General features: G+C 35.1%; 2 protein-coding genes across 2 annotated transcripts in view; one reads left to right on the top strand and one right to left on the bottom strand.

The window, feature by feature from the left end:
- Window positions 1–1,315, top strand: part of pcolcea (procollagen C-endopeptidase enhancer a) — a 7,996-nt gene extending 6,681 nt beyond the window's left edge. The window contains exons 8-9 of the mRNA XM_016273483.1: window positions 431–601; window positions 714–1,315. Of these exons, the coding sequence (XP_016128969.1) occupies window positions 431–601; window positions 714–844 (302 nt within the window). The 3' untranslated portion in view covers window positions 845–1,315. The remainder of the gene's footprint in view (window positions 1–430; window positions 602–713) is intronic.
- Window positions 1,316–8,416: 7,101 nt separating this feature from the next.
- Window positions 8,417–13,552, bottom strand: LOC107586221 (transmembrane protein 88-like). The gene is made up of 3 exons (XM_016273482.1): window positions 13,222–13,552; window positions 10,572–10,981; window positions 8,417–9,614 (listed from the first exon to the last, which is right to left on the bottom strand). Exons 2-3 carry the CDS (start codon window positions 10,950–10,952, stop codon window positions 9,333–9,335), a joined length of 663 nt encoding a protein of 220 aa, XP_016128968.1. The 5' UTR covers window positions 10,953–10,981; window positions 13,222–13,552; the 3' UTR covers window positions 8,417–9,332.
- Between the last annotated feature and the right edge of the window lie 132 nt (window positions 13,553–13,684).

The following is a 13,684-nucleotide window of genomic DNA, read 5'->3' as shown; positions in this document are numbered from 1 at the left end:
ACCAAATAATGTTCTTTTTAGCAGCATCATATGACCCCTTTATTATTTTTGTAGAAACCTTGATTTATTTTTCAGGATTCTTTCATGAGTAGAAAGTTTAGAAGATCAGAATTGATTTGAAATACAAATGTGTTGTAGTGTAATAATTTATGTCTTTACAGTCACATTTGATCTAATGCATCTTTTCTGAATAATAAAAAAAAAAAATCTTACTGACCCCAGACAGTTTAGCAAAAAATTTAAATTCTGCCATTATTTACTCACTTTCTTTCAGTTCATTTTGATCTATATAATATCATATAACATAATGTAATATAATATAATATAATATAATACAGAAAAACAATATCATTTCATTTTAAAGCGGTGAACTATAAGAGTGATTCTTAATTTCAGTTTGTTTCAATGTCTCTCTCTCTCTTATTGTCAGTTATCACCGGTAAGCTGACAGCATTGACTCCTGGACCTAGTGGAAGTATGCAGGCCACAGTGTCCTTAATTAAGGCCTACAAGGCTGGTAGTCTTACCATAACCCAAGCTGGAGAAACCATGTCTGTCAAACTTTTGATGCCCTGCAAGAAATGTCCATTGCTGCGCAGAGGTATATGGCTACATATGCACATAAATACAAACCTGTGTCAGATTCCTTGTTCATTATTCCACATTCATTTCTCACATATCAGCCAATTACTGATTTATTATCTCTTCATTAGGTCAAAACTATATCCTGATGGGTCATGTGGATGAGGAAGGCCGTGGTGTTCTCACTCCTGGTAGTTTCACTGCCCTGTACAAAGCCCCACACCACAAGATACTGACCAATATCAACAACCAGGCATGCTGATCTGATCACTCAGATCCATGTTAGCACGATCAACCTTCAGAGCAAAGACACCAGATGAAAGCAATGGACAGTGATTAGTCAACAGCCCAAAACTAGTCTGGACATTAAGAGGTATTTTTTTGGCATTGTAATATAATGCTCAGGAAGTTACACACCCAATTTCCGGTGCTTTGATTAGCTATAGTGTGTTTCAAACTTGTCAACTCAGAACTGAATTTTGTAGTTGTAAAGTGAAGATATTTTTCATACAAGTTAACATATACACACAGAGATGTCACAAAATATATTTGTAATTTATGATGTCTTCTAATACAGGATTTATATAACACATTATTGCATTGAACTTTAGTCTGTGTTGTATTATTGGGATGGGCCTTTTCCTTTCACTGAAACCTGGTTTTGGTCCAGAATACACTATCGACACTGACTTGAACCATGAGCGCATACCAAACTGATAATGTGTTAACAATAACATTATTCATAATAGGAATAACCTCTGTGTTGTATTATTGGGATGGGCCTTTTCCTTTCACTGAAACCTGGTTTTGGTCCAGAATACACTATCGACACTGACCATGAGCGCATACCAAACTGATAATGTGTTAACAATAACATTATTCATAATAGGAATAACCTATCCTATCTCTCTTTCTATGTACAGAATAGCTTACTGCCATTGCTTCATTGATGTGACTGTTAACTAAAACTATTTATTTTTAAATGATTCTTCTAAATCATTTTCTGCAATTGAAATAAAGCTGAAATTAAATCAATGAATTATATAAATATTTAAAATATTAAATAATTATTACATTTATTGATAGATAGATAAAAAATAAATTGAAAAATATATATTATTACTGTATAATAATAAATGTGATGTTAATATTAAAATAAAAATGAAATAAAACTAACTGAAATAAATAGATTTATGTACTAAAATTACCAAAACTTAACTTAACTAAAAAAAAAAAAGAAAAAGTCAAAATTATAATGAAAACTGAAAATGTAAAAATAAAAGCCAATTAAAAATATTAATAAATACTACATGGTCACGTCCAAATAAAATAATAAGTTATAATTAATAAAAAACAACAACAACTGAAGTTGGTAGCTAGCTCAACTGTGTTACATCTAGCTTCAGCGACACCTGCACTGCTTTAATTCTCTTTCTTTCATTTTAATAATCTTTTATCGAAAGACTATCGAAAGTAGCCATTCTTTCCATTGAGAATACACAAAGCCTTAAATTAAACACCAAGGACATTGTGAATGAATTTGCTGAAAAAAAGGCCTGGAGAATGAAATGAAATTAAAATAATTACAACTAAAATGAGCGAGGTTTTTTTTTTTCTTTCTGTCTTTTTATGTTTTGGGCCGCTGTGCCAAGAGTGTGTTTGCATTAAGTAATTTAGTAAATATTGCAGCGTTTTAGTGCCAGAATATTTTTAGAATAAAGTCAAACAAGCGGTTTTATTGACGATTTTCGAAACACTGATTGATCGATTACACTGAATTTTTTTCAACATGTATTCTTACAGTATATTCATTCATTTTTATTTTGTGCTGTAACTAGAAAAGAGGAAAATATGTTTTTGCATACGGGCCCAGGACTCTTTGAAACAAAAATCATGGGTTTAGTGTCATCTAGTGGCTGACATTTTTTACAGAGACTCGGCTTAAAAAATAGCTATTCATTACTGTAGTTCTCTAAAAAAAAATACCTCCGTAACATGTCAGCGTTATAAATGCATCATAAATGCATAAATATCCAATCATAAGAAACATAAGCTCTTATAGGCCTATATCATCACAACGTTAGATGCTTTAGAGACATCCATCAATGTCACTTAGGCCTACTTAAAGAGGATAATGACTTGCAAAGGCACAATGAAGCTAATTCTTGTCCTGTGTCTGGTAACCAGGAAATCTGTATCCTGTCTGTCCTCTCTGTGTCCTCCCTGACGACAATGGGCCACTCTGCCATCTCTTATCTGAAGACTGGGTAATGGGTTTGTGTTTATACAGTGAAATTAAATTGCACAATGTCGGATGACAGTAATTCTACTCAGCCAGCCAAGTTAGAACATTTTAGAATGGTAAAGTGGCAAAACATCCACAGCATCTGTAGTTAGAGTCCATACATTTAAAATTACATTATAGAGGATGAGACCAGCAGTGAATAGTGTTAACTTCATATTGCATTTTCATGAACAATAGGGTGCAATATTACAAACAAACAATAGATTAAAAAATACACTTCAAATTATATTATGTATTTATTCATTTTTTATTAATTAGCCTATGATTTGTTGTTGTTGTCTGAGGGCTTTTATTTGACCAGACAGGTTAAACAAATAATGCAGTCTTAAGTTAAAAGTTGAAATATTCACCTGTCAGTTTTTTTATGATTGATTCAACATCCTCAAACTCCAAAATTAAACTGTAAAGATCACGTCTGGGTCATATTTTAACCGTAATATCATTATACATCTAACATTACTCTTATAGTGGGTAGAAAAAAATATGTTATACAAATTAAACATGTTCCAGATAATATAATTTAATAATTTCATTAGTACAATATAAAAACAGATGATTTTGTTTGGTGAGATTTTCGTATGTTATCAAACTTGCTATTTTACATGACATATTATAGATGGGTACACCATAGCTGCCTTTTATTTTGCCCTAATTAGTCTTAAAGTTGAATTATATGGCTGATTTAGTCCTTTGCATATCTATTTATGTAGCAAAACACCCTCAAACTGAAAATTAAATAGTGGGGAAGTCTGTCAATAACATGTCTAGTTCATATTTTGCTCCCAAGCCAAAATAAATAAGAATTTATATTTTGCACAAAGAAAATAAAGCCTTTTTGTACAAATAGGGAATTGTTTTGTATGACAATTACACACATTTCATCACATTTAAATGAGACAAATATTAAAAATAAACATGTTTATATATTTAAACAATTTTATTCAATACTCAAACTACTTTTTATACTCAAAATATATCACGATAATTACTAAATGTACATACATTTTATATTATAATTCCAGTCATTAGTACAAAATGTTTTCTTTTGTCTGAAATGCATTCATAAACCTCTGAAAAACCAACTGTGGTTTGTCGTCTGAAAAACAACAGGCAATCATACATCCAGGATCAGATTTGCGCGACAAAACACATATACATTACATTTGTATTTAAAAAATCCAGCTCAGTTCCTGTTTTTCCATTCCATGTGGCCTGCACACTCTGTCTCCCTTGAAACATTATATTATATTTCAACACAGTAAGAACAAGACAGGTGAATGGTCTGGCAAGAGGGTGGAGCAACCAGAGGAAACACTGTGACATCTTTACTAAATACAAAATATTTAGTTTGATTACACATGATGGAACAGGCTCCTACAACGCTCCTCTACACTGGACGTCTACAGCCAGGTACAAGGCAAGAGATTCTGGGAAAGAAGCCCAGAGGTCAGCAGGTGGCGTCAATAATATTGCCTTCCATCTGGTGGCGATAAACTACTCGTGCTTTATGGGAAAAATAGACAGGACGTGTGGCGCTTTCCTCTCCGTCGTAACCCCAGGAGACTGTCGGAGAGAAGCCAGGTTGCACCTCAACAGATGGCACTGTGAATGCAGAGAGAGAGAGAGAGAGAGGAAATTAATGTCGGGTACTGAAAGATAGTTTGATTTATAATTTAATTATCAACATATCAGGACAAAATTGGGTAAACAAGGAGACTTACCAGGTGGAGGAGGGCACAGCCTGCTTTTACCCAGGTCTTTACAGCGTTTGTACCAAGGAAAACACTGCAAGACTTTCTTACCCATGGTTTACCCAATCTAGAGGACTGGAGAGAGAACATAAAGTGTAAGATCTACTGACTGATGAACGTGGACTTTCAGTGCCATTGTGTGTGTGTGTTTGTTTTCAAGCTTATCTCACTTCTCCGACCAGAACGTTAGCTGAGAGGTGAAGGCGGGAGATTGCTAATAATGGCTCAAAGAAACAAAGAGCTCATTCATCCTGAGAGGATTAATCCTGTCGTGTCTGAGGCTTGTAACGCTGCTGTATCACTTGAGCTGGACGCATAGCTGTGTTCCCTGCCCTACTTCGGAGTGCTGGGACAACCGACCGAGAACATCCAGCTCTGACTCCATAATCTGTCACAAAGTCAGTGTATATAAATCTTACCGCTAGATAACAACAGACCACTTCTGTTAAGTAAATAATGAGCAGCACCACCCGTGTATTTAGCAGAATGGGACAGTGATTTATTTTGTCATGTATAAATCATTAAAATGTTCTATATGTGACAAATGTATTGTATTTACAAAGAAATGACGTATAAATAAAAATAAAGTGTGCTGCAAATGTATTTCTGGTTTTGACAAATTTAGCAACCAGAGATAGAATATTTTTCAAAGATAAGTAAATTAAAATGAATACAAAATGTATTAAATTAAAATGAATGAATGAACAAATCAATATTCTTTATACTATTGGGAAGTTTACAATATTCTATTTATATTTACATTTATTTACTTATTTAGCAGACACCGCTATAAGCAAACAAATAAAGAATACTATTGGAAAATTGTTCAAAATTTAGAGTAAGTAATATTTTGAAATGGCACATTCTTTAAATGTTTGTTTGCACAACATCGAAACGTTTGATCTGGCTAACTGTAGAGGTAAAATTGTGAATAAATAAATATTGTAAATATATATATATTATATATAATAACTATAATTATTATTATTATTATTATTATAGCCAGGGGTTTACAGAAATGCAGGCTGTGGAAATTTTTTATAAATTAATTTAAATGAATGAATAGATAGATAGATATGTTTTATTTATTTATCCATTTATTTATTTAAATTTGCTATAGTTTAGAATTTTCTAAATAACATGCTTTAGTGCAGTGGCAATATAAAAACATATTTTTTCTTTGAATTTAGTTACTTTGTGTTGTAATATCAAACTTGCTATTTTTCTCAAATTATTGATGGGTGGGCTTTATTAACCAAAATACAAATACTACAAATCCTTCGCAAGAAGTTGATACTATTTTGGGATCATTTACATCGACAAACTTGCCAAGACCCCCTTCACTCCAGTGCTCACTGATCCCTTGATTGAGCAATAGATGCGAGAAAGAAGCTTTGTCGTTCTATGAAAAGTATCTTACATAAAACTCAACCGAAGGGAGGTTAATCCTTCATTTAAGAAAATCAGAATAGAGCGACTTGGCGCGCGCTGCACATGGAGACATCACAGATCAAATGAGTGCAAATCCAGACAAACATGAGCCCAGCAATCTGTGACAAACATTGTTTAGAGCCAACAAGTAGGCTAACAAAAATGTAATTCTAAATAATAAACTCTTACAATTCAGAGTAGATCTGCAATATAACTTATAGTTCAGGTAGCAGGAAATATAATACAAATGTGCACGTTAGAGTAGCAATATTATAGTGGTCATAAAAGAGTGAGTAGTAGCTATTTTGTCAAGATCACTAAACATTTATGCATGATGCATATATATTAAAAAGTTGTTTTGCCCAAACTATAACACATAATCTTTGCCTACGACACACGCCCATTTTAAACATTGTATTCGCCAACTTGTGTCAAACCTGTAGAGAAACGAAGTGGCGCCGCGTGTCTTATCCAGTGATCTGTTGGATCTGCTGCGTTTGAAACTCTGGCTCCATGAGTGTGTGCTCGTGCTGGCCCCTATAGAGATCGTGTTGTGGCAGTGATCAGGTCGCATTCCCGGTGGATACTGATGCTGTACTGACTCTGTCTGCCCCTCTGTTCCGTTACCTCGGTTGCGTAGGCTATTAAAGCTTTGATTGAGCGTGCGCGGAATGCCATGGGAAATTTCCACAGACTGAGGCTTTAAATAACTAATCCTGCAAGCCACAACAAAAGCTCCTGACCTCAGAAGTGGCTGAGTACATTTCAGGGGCGGAACTAGAAAATTATTTTCGGGTGGTAACACCAAAGCAAACAACATTCAATCATCTATACATAATCTAGGCTATATCATCTATACAACAACTAGGCCTATACTACACTCTTAAAAATAAAGGTGCTTTAAAAGGTTCTTCACAGCGATGCTATAGAAGAACCATTTTTGGTTCCACAAAGAACCATTCAGTCAAAGGTTCTTTAAAGAACCATCTCTTTCTTACCTTTTTATGATCTGGACAACCTTCTTTCGCCACAAATAACTTTTTTTTTTTTAAACAGAAAGGTTCTTCAGATGTTAAATGTTCTTTTTGGAACCATTTAAACAAAAAACTATGGCATCCTGAAGCACGGTGACCGTGATTTCACCAAGTACAACATGTTCCTGGATCAACATCCTTGTTGATCCTGGAACAACATTCCTATCAACCAATCAGAGTTGAGGGATAACTGTTCAGGACATATCTGTTTTAGGCTTACAATTGGTTAGGTGCTTCTACACCCTTGTTAATCAGCTATCATTTCACACTTTTTTTAGGAATAAATTATGGGTAGTGTTAGGTTTAGGGGTAGGGATTGGGTTAAGTCTATATTTTTGGACAGTTATGTTGATCCAGGATCAACAAAAGATGTTGATCCAGGAACATGTCTTACTTGGCAAAATCGCGGCGACCGTGAAGCACCTTTATTTTTAAGAGTGTATAATTAAAAACAAATGATGGCAGCACGCAGCAATCGTCGGGGTCCAAAAAAACAATGGTCCATGATTAGCGATCTAACAGAAATGAATCTGCGTTTTTTACAGGAAAGTCTAACTTGAATCATTACTGAAAGTTCGGGTTTGATGAAACTGGTTACAGCCAAAACACAGGGGTCAAAAATGGCAACTAACTTTCAAAAGAAATCACTCCCTCTTACTGTTTAAAGGAGAGGTCAAAATACTCCTCTAAAATGTTTACTGTCATAAGGCATGTGATCATAATATATTTGGTGTAAGTGTGAACATATATTCAACATTTAGACAAAAGCATGTCCATCCATTTCAAATGAATGTGAAGTTATCATTTGCAGCTCAAAACTTTATCTGAAGCATTTTTTCCTATAATTATGTGTAGCCATAACTTTATAGATATCTTATATTTAAATATATAATCTTGGGAAAGACAAATAAATTGTCTTTTCATTTTAAATGGATAGCAATATATTTCAAATTTCATCATGTCTGGCTACTTGAAAATATGTTTTATTGGGTCTATAAAAATTAAATAAGGATTTAAAGATCTATAAGAATTTTACAGATTTTAATGTACAAATGTACAAAAAAATGCGTACATTTATATTTTATACTGGGATAAATCTCGGGTGGCAGATGGTTTGGTAGATCCGCCCCTGGTACATTTTTTTTTCCTTCAGCAGAAGTTGTCTTAGCAGACCTTCTTAATAAATTGCACTCAATAAATGAATTAATCACGTTAATGGCAATTAAATCTACTGTAAGGGATTTTTTTGCCTGTAGCCTAGTGTCTGACAGATATCACTGATGTCTGAGAAATCAAACTACTCGCAGTTGATATTTCATACATTTGTGGTGGGAATGTTTTATTTAATTTATAAGTTGTAAGAGGTGTTTGTGCAGCAATAAGAACATTTTTTACAATGGCTTGATAGTTACTTATTCATGTTAAATACACAAAAAATCCCTACAATAGTAAAAATGCAAACACATGTTACAAAGGAACAACATTAAAATATCAATTTCATTTTTAAAAATAGTTCCCCACTTTTTCATCATCTTACAGACTTTATAGATGCCATATTGAATTTAACACATGAAACCAAGGCTGCGGGGATAGACTTAGGCTGATGATACACAGGGTAACTTTTTGGGCAATGTTGATGTTAACGGGCAACCAGGTGAGACACAGATAGTATCCAGATAGAAATGTATTGCCTATTCTCAATGGGAAAGTGCCCAAGCAACATTGCCCGGCAACATTGCTCAAAAAGTTACCCCATGCATCATAAGCCTTATAGTCTTTACAATGCCACAGACTGTATAAAGATCCTAGATCATGTAATTTTCACAACTCTCAAAACTTATGTCTACCGAAAAAGATGTTTTGTCAGCTGAAAAATCTTTATGCTGTTAAACAACAGTAAAATCCACTGAACGCACTGCACTTCAATCCCTCACAGCCTTGTTTTCATTCCTGTCAAAAATGAAATATGGTGTTACCCTGACTAAGGTCTATAGGTTGATCCAGTTAAAAATGACTGAAAAACATCCCAGCAAAAGCACAGCTAAAAAGAGTCTGACATTAATGAATTAAATGCACAATTTGTAAAAATTCAGTTGAACAAAACTGCTGAGATCATGGCACTGCTTGTATTGACATATTGGCACTATTTGGTTCTCTGTATGTGACCTATTGCTATGTCTAATCACATTATATTCACCAGGTTGGTTTTTGTAAGGTTTTTTAAACTGCTCAAACCCACACGCTACCCTTTCCCTCGCTCTCTCCTGCCCCCTGCTGGCCACAGCAGCCCCCCAGGCCTCCATGGCGTGATGCAGGCAGGTTCTTGTAGACAGCACGGCTGTAGGGGATGAAGCACAGGCCCAGCTGGAGGTGGCGTGCCATCCTGCAGTAAGCGGCCAGAGCCAGAACCAGGAGCGGAGCCAGCAGCAGGAACCCCACCACCAGTAAAGCCACACAGCCTCCATCATCCAAGAGATCTGAACAGTAGACTGAAGTACCGTGGTGCTGAACCTTTGGAGCAGACAGGGAGGAGTGCAAGAAAAGGGGTTAGTTAGGAAGATTTCACAAGAGAGGGAGGGGACTGAAAGCACTGTAAAATTGTGCCTGATATACTGTATATTGTCAGATCAGATAAGAGCACGATTACATTGACCAGCGATAAGAAAATTAATAAAAACATCCACATACGGTGAAGAAGTGTGAGTTGACTGAGGCAGCTCAGTTAGAGATGATTAACGTATCACTGTCACAGTGAAATGATAAAGAGAGGATTACATGACAGAGTTTATTTCCTCTGCTCACCCAGGTGTTTTGTGTTAGTTTGACTGAACTCTGGGAAGTTTAGTCATCATCAGTGCCGTGACACTAGAGCAATCTGAGCGGTCTTCATTTCTTTTGGAGGGAGAGAGATGAAATTTGGGGTGGATAATACGAAATGTATCATAAATATACACTACCTTTCAAATTTGGGGTCAGTACGATTTTTTAAGGGAATTAGCACTTCAAGGATTTATTAAATTGATCAAAAGTGAAAGTAAAGACATTCAATCCTGAAAAATGTATCACGGTTTCCAAAAAATGTTAAGCAGCAAATTAGCATATTAGAATGGGTTTTGAAGGATCACGTGACACTGAAGACGGCTTTACCATCACAGGAAGAAATCACATTTTAAAAATATATCAGAAATAGACAACAGTTCTTTTAAATTGTAATAATATTTCACAATATTACCGTTGTTCAAGTATTTTTTTATCAAATAAATGCAGACTAGGTCAGCACTTCTTTCAAAATCATTAAAAAATCTTACCGACCAGCGACCACAAACTTTTGAAGCGAACCTCAAATCTTTTTTTTTCCTTCTCACTTTTAATATACAAAAATTCAAGTAAATTTGGTCATTTTGGACTGGATATTAACCTTATATTAACGTTGTCTTATTTGTTACGTAACTTAGAAACCGCACTTACCGTTGAGTGGCAGAGGAAGCCAAACACGACCATGACGAGCGAAGGCAAGAGGATGAGGCCGAAGATAAACGCAGCCAGACCCACATTGAGCGCGGCGATGAGCAGATTCTGTGCTGTTACCAGAACAGAACAGGCCCAACAGTCCAGAGAGCCCCTCAGCTCCAGGGGAGACTCGTTCAGCGCACTGCCTGCTATCGAGTACGGAGGAGGAACCACCACACATGAGCTGGACACGTTTGCCGGAGTACTGGAGGAGATGGAGCCGGTGTGATGGAGGCGCGGGTGAGGGGTTTCGGGCTCCCCTCGGTCCGTGGCGGTCTGCAGGGACGCGGGTTTCTCCAAGGTACCATTACGGGAAATACTCATCTTGCCGTTCATCATGCTTTCAGGTATGAAAGTCTAGTTTTTGGCTGGCAAAAAAATAAATAAATTAATAAATAATCAAACTAGTGAATTGGCTTCTGTAAATTGGCCAAAATACAGCGATAAATAGCTTTTTAAGTCATGCTATCAGCAATAAAATGACCATTAAAGGAATATTCCAGGTTCAAAACAAGTTTAAGCTCAGTGGACAGTAGCTGTTTGTGAAATAATGTTGATTACGATCAAAGAAGGAAAAAGCAAAAGATTGAGACACATTAAAAGTAAATGGGGCACATTTTTGAATTTGAAGGATTTAAAAGTGAAGCTTAATTTTTTTGAAATCACTTACATTAATTCCTGTGTTAAAACTTGTGTATTATTTGAACTGTAAAGCTGTTGAACGTTTACGAAATTAGCTCAATTCACTTCTATTGTAAGTGCCTCAACTGGAACCCCAACTTTTGCTTTTTTTCGTTTTTTAGAAAAAGAGGGACAAGTGAAAAAGAATTGTTGTGTTCATCAGCGTTGTGCCACAAATGCTATTGATTGAGCTTAACTTGCATTCAAAAATAATATTCTTTTAAAAGAAAAACAATGGTTGGTGGAAACTGAAAAGTGTGGACTGTATTCCTCTAAAAAGGTCTGGTAAAATGTAGAGAAAGCAAACGGTGACAACTAACACTGAAGATCAGGAAATGAAGTCGCTGACCCCACCCCGATCTCCAGGATGACCAAAAAATACTAAACAATAACTTTGGAACAGCTCATCAGGAAACTCTGACTGCTGACCAGACCACAAATACTATAAAACAGCGGAACCCCAAAAGAGCAACATCCTAAAGAAACGGTCATAAATAGCCCTTTAACTGCTTGTTACAGATTCACAAGTGAATGCCAGGAAAATATTAATTATCCTCTGATTTATGCAGTTTAGTCCCTTTGATCAATAATACATATTGAGTATTATTGTATAGCATTGAGGACAGATGTTAGAGCACAGATCATCATGTTCTCTGTCAATCTAAACGTTTTAGATTGTGTCACATGCTTGCTTATTCTTTCTAGGAATAAGTCCTCTGCTTAATCTTGTTTATTTGGAGTGGGCTCAATTTTTAGTGAATGCAAGTATAATATCATGCTTCCATTAATAGTTCCGATGTTATCGAGATCTTGATTTAAAAACCTTTCCCATACAATCACCTTTTAAATTCTTAAAGGAGCAATTTGCTATGACCTTGAGGACGTTTTTAATGGCCTGTAAGTGACCGTAATTACAACATACTAATTTATTCTTTACACTTATATTTTTTTACATTTATTAGTTCTGCACATGGTATTATTCAAAGTGATGGTGGTAAAATTATTTGCATGTTTTATTTGATTATTTATTAATTTAGTTAAAATATTTAATTTTAGTTAAAGTTTTTAGGCTATATGCTTTCCTAAGTGTGAGTAGTGCAAACATTTGTACATTTGCCAAGATTAAATCACCACCATGACTAATCTTACATTCTGATTCAAGATACAGAATATCAGGAAATTCCACAAAATATCTAGAATATATAAAGGGGGTTTTGACAGGACATAGACAGTCTTTAGGGAATTAAGGTCAGTATATATGGCAGAAGACAGAACAGAGCACAAACTGATGAGATAAGTTCAAACAACTGTTTGTATTGAAACAATATCACTGGTGTATTGAAAACAATTTTTAGATTAAGAATATATTTAATCTGAATCCAAGGTACCAGGCCTTAATGCTTCATACTGAAAGACCTTTACAATCAATTTATCCAAAGCCTGAATGATTTAAAGGCCACAGTTTATATGTGCATATTTACATACATAAAAAAAATAAAATAAATCATACACTACTAGTCAAAAGTTTGGAATAATTAGGATTTAAAAAATATTTTTGAAAGAATCTCTTATTCTCACCAAGACTGCATTTATTTGATCACAAATACGGTATTGTGAAATATTACAATTTTAAATAACTGTTTTCCATTTTAAAATATTATAAAATGTAGTTTATTCCTGTGATGCAAAGCTGAATTTTCAGCATCATTACTCCAGTCTTCACTGTAACATGATCCTTCAGAAATCATTCTAATATGATTTTAAAAATCTAAAGAAAAATCAAATATTACTGACAAGGTTTTTTAGGGACGGCACGATATAAAGTAAAACCCTAAAAGACATTTACATCACGAAACTTATGCTATTTACATAAGTCCAAACACAATCTAAAAAATACAAATAAAAATCTAAAATCTTCTAGACTTACATTAGAGTAATAAAGTTGGTCGTCCGCTCCCTCAAACACCACCTTTCCTTCTGCAGAGAAATTTCCTTTACTTGTTGTATAATATTTGCTTTCCTCAATGAATCCTTCACTCTGGCTGAGATGATTATTTCAGTCTATTATATGTGTACGTCTCATTCATGTAGTTTTCATGTCCACTGGCTCTGTGTGAAACTGAACTCTGTGGAACGGTCATTCCTCTGTTTCAGCCCTTTCTCTTCCTCCTTTCCTGCTCCGCTCTTTCCTTCCTTTGACGAAGATTGCTAATATCTCTTCGCTCCCACTTCTCTTTCTGGCCTCCCGCTGCACTAGCTGGGGCATTTAGGATTGTGGGGTGTTGGGTAGTGGGGGCGTAGTGTTATCCAGGAGATTTTTTTTGCCCAATAAGATGGATGACCTCGACTCCCTTTGGAGCTACACACTCCACAAAAGAGTGTTTTGCACA

This window comes from Sinocyclocheilus grahami, unplaced genomic scaffold, assembly GCF_001515645.1.
Source record: "Sinocyclocheilus grahami isolate Dianchi unplaced genomic scaffold, SAMN03320097.WGS_v1.1 scaffold78.1, whole genome shotgun sequence".
Taxonomy (NCBI): Eukaryota; Metazoa; Chordata; class Actinopteri; order Cypriniformes; family Cyprinidae; genus Sinocyclocheilus; species Sinocyclocheilus grahami.
The sequence above is the reverse complement of the archived record's forward strand: the minus strand, read 5'-3'. Positions and strand labels throughout refer to the sequence as shown.

Excerpts from the sequence above, each read along its gene's own strand:
- LOC107586221 (XM_016273482.1), bottom strand. The coding sequence starts at position 10,952 with ATGATGAACGGCAAGATGAGTATTTCCCGTAATGGTACCTTGGAGAAA. Across the intron at positions 9,615-10,571 it reads GCTTCCTCTGCCACTCAACG|GTTCAGCACCACGGTACTTC; the intron begins GTAAGTGCGGTT and ends TCTGCTCCAAAG.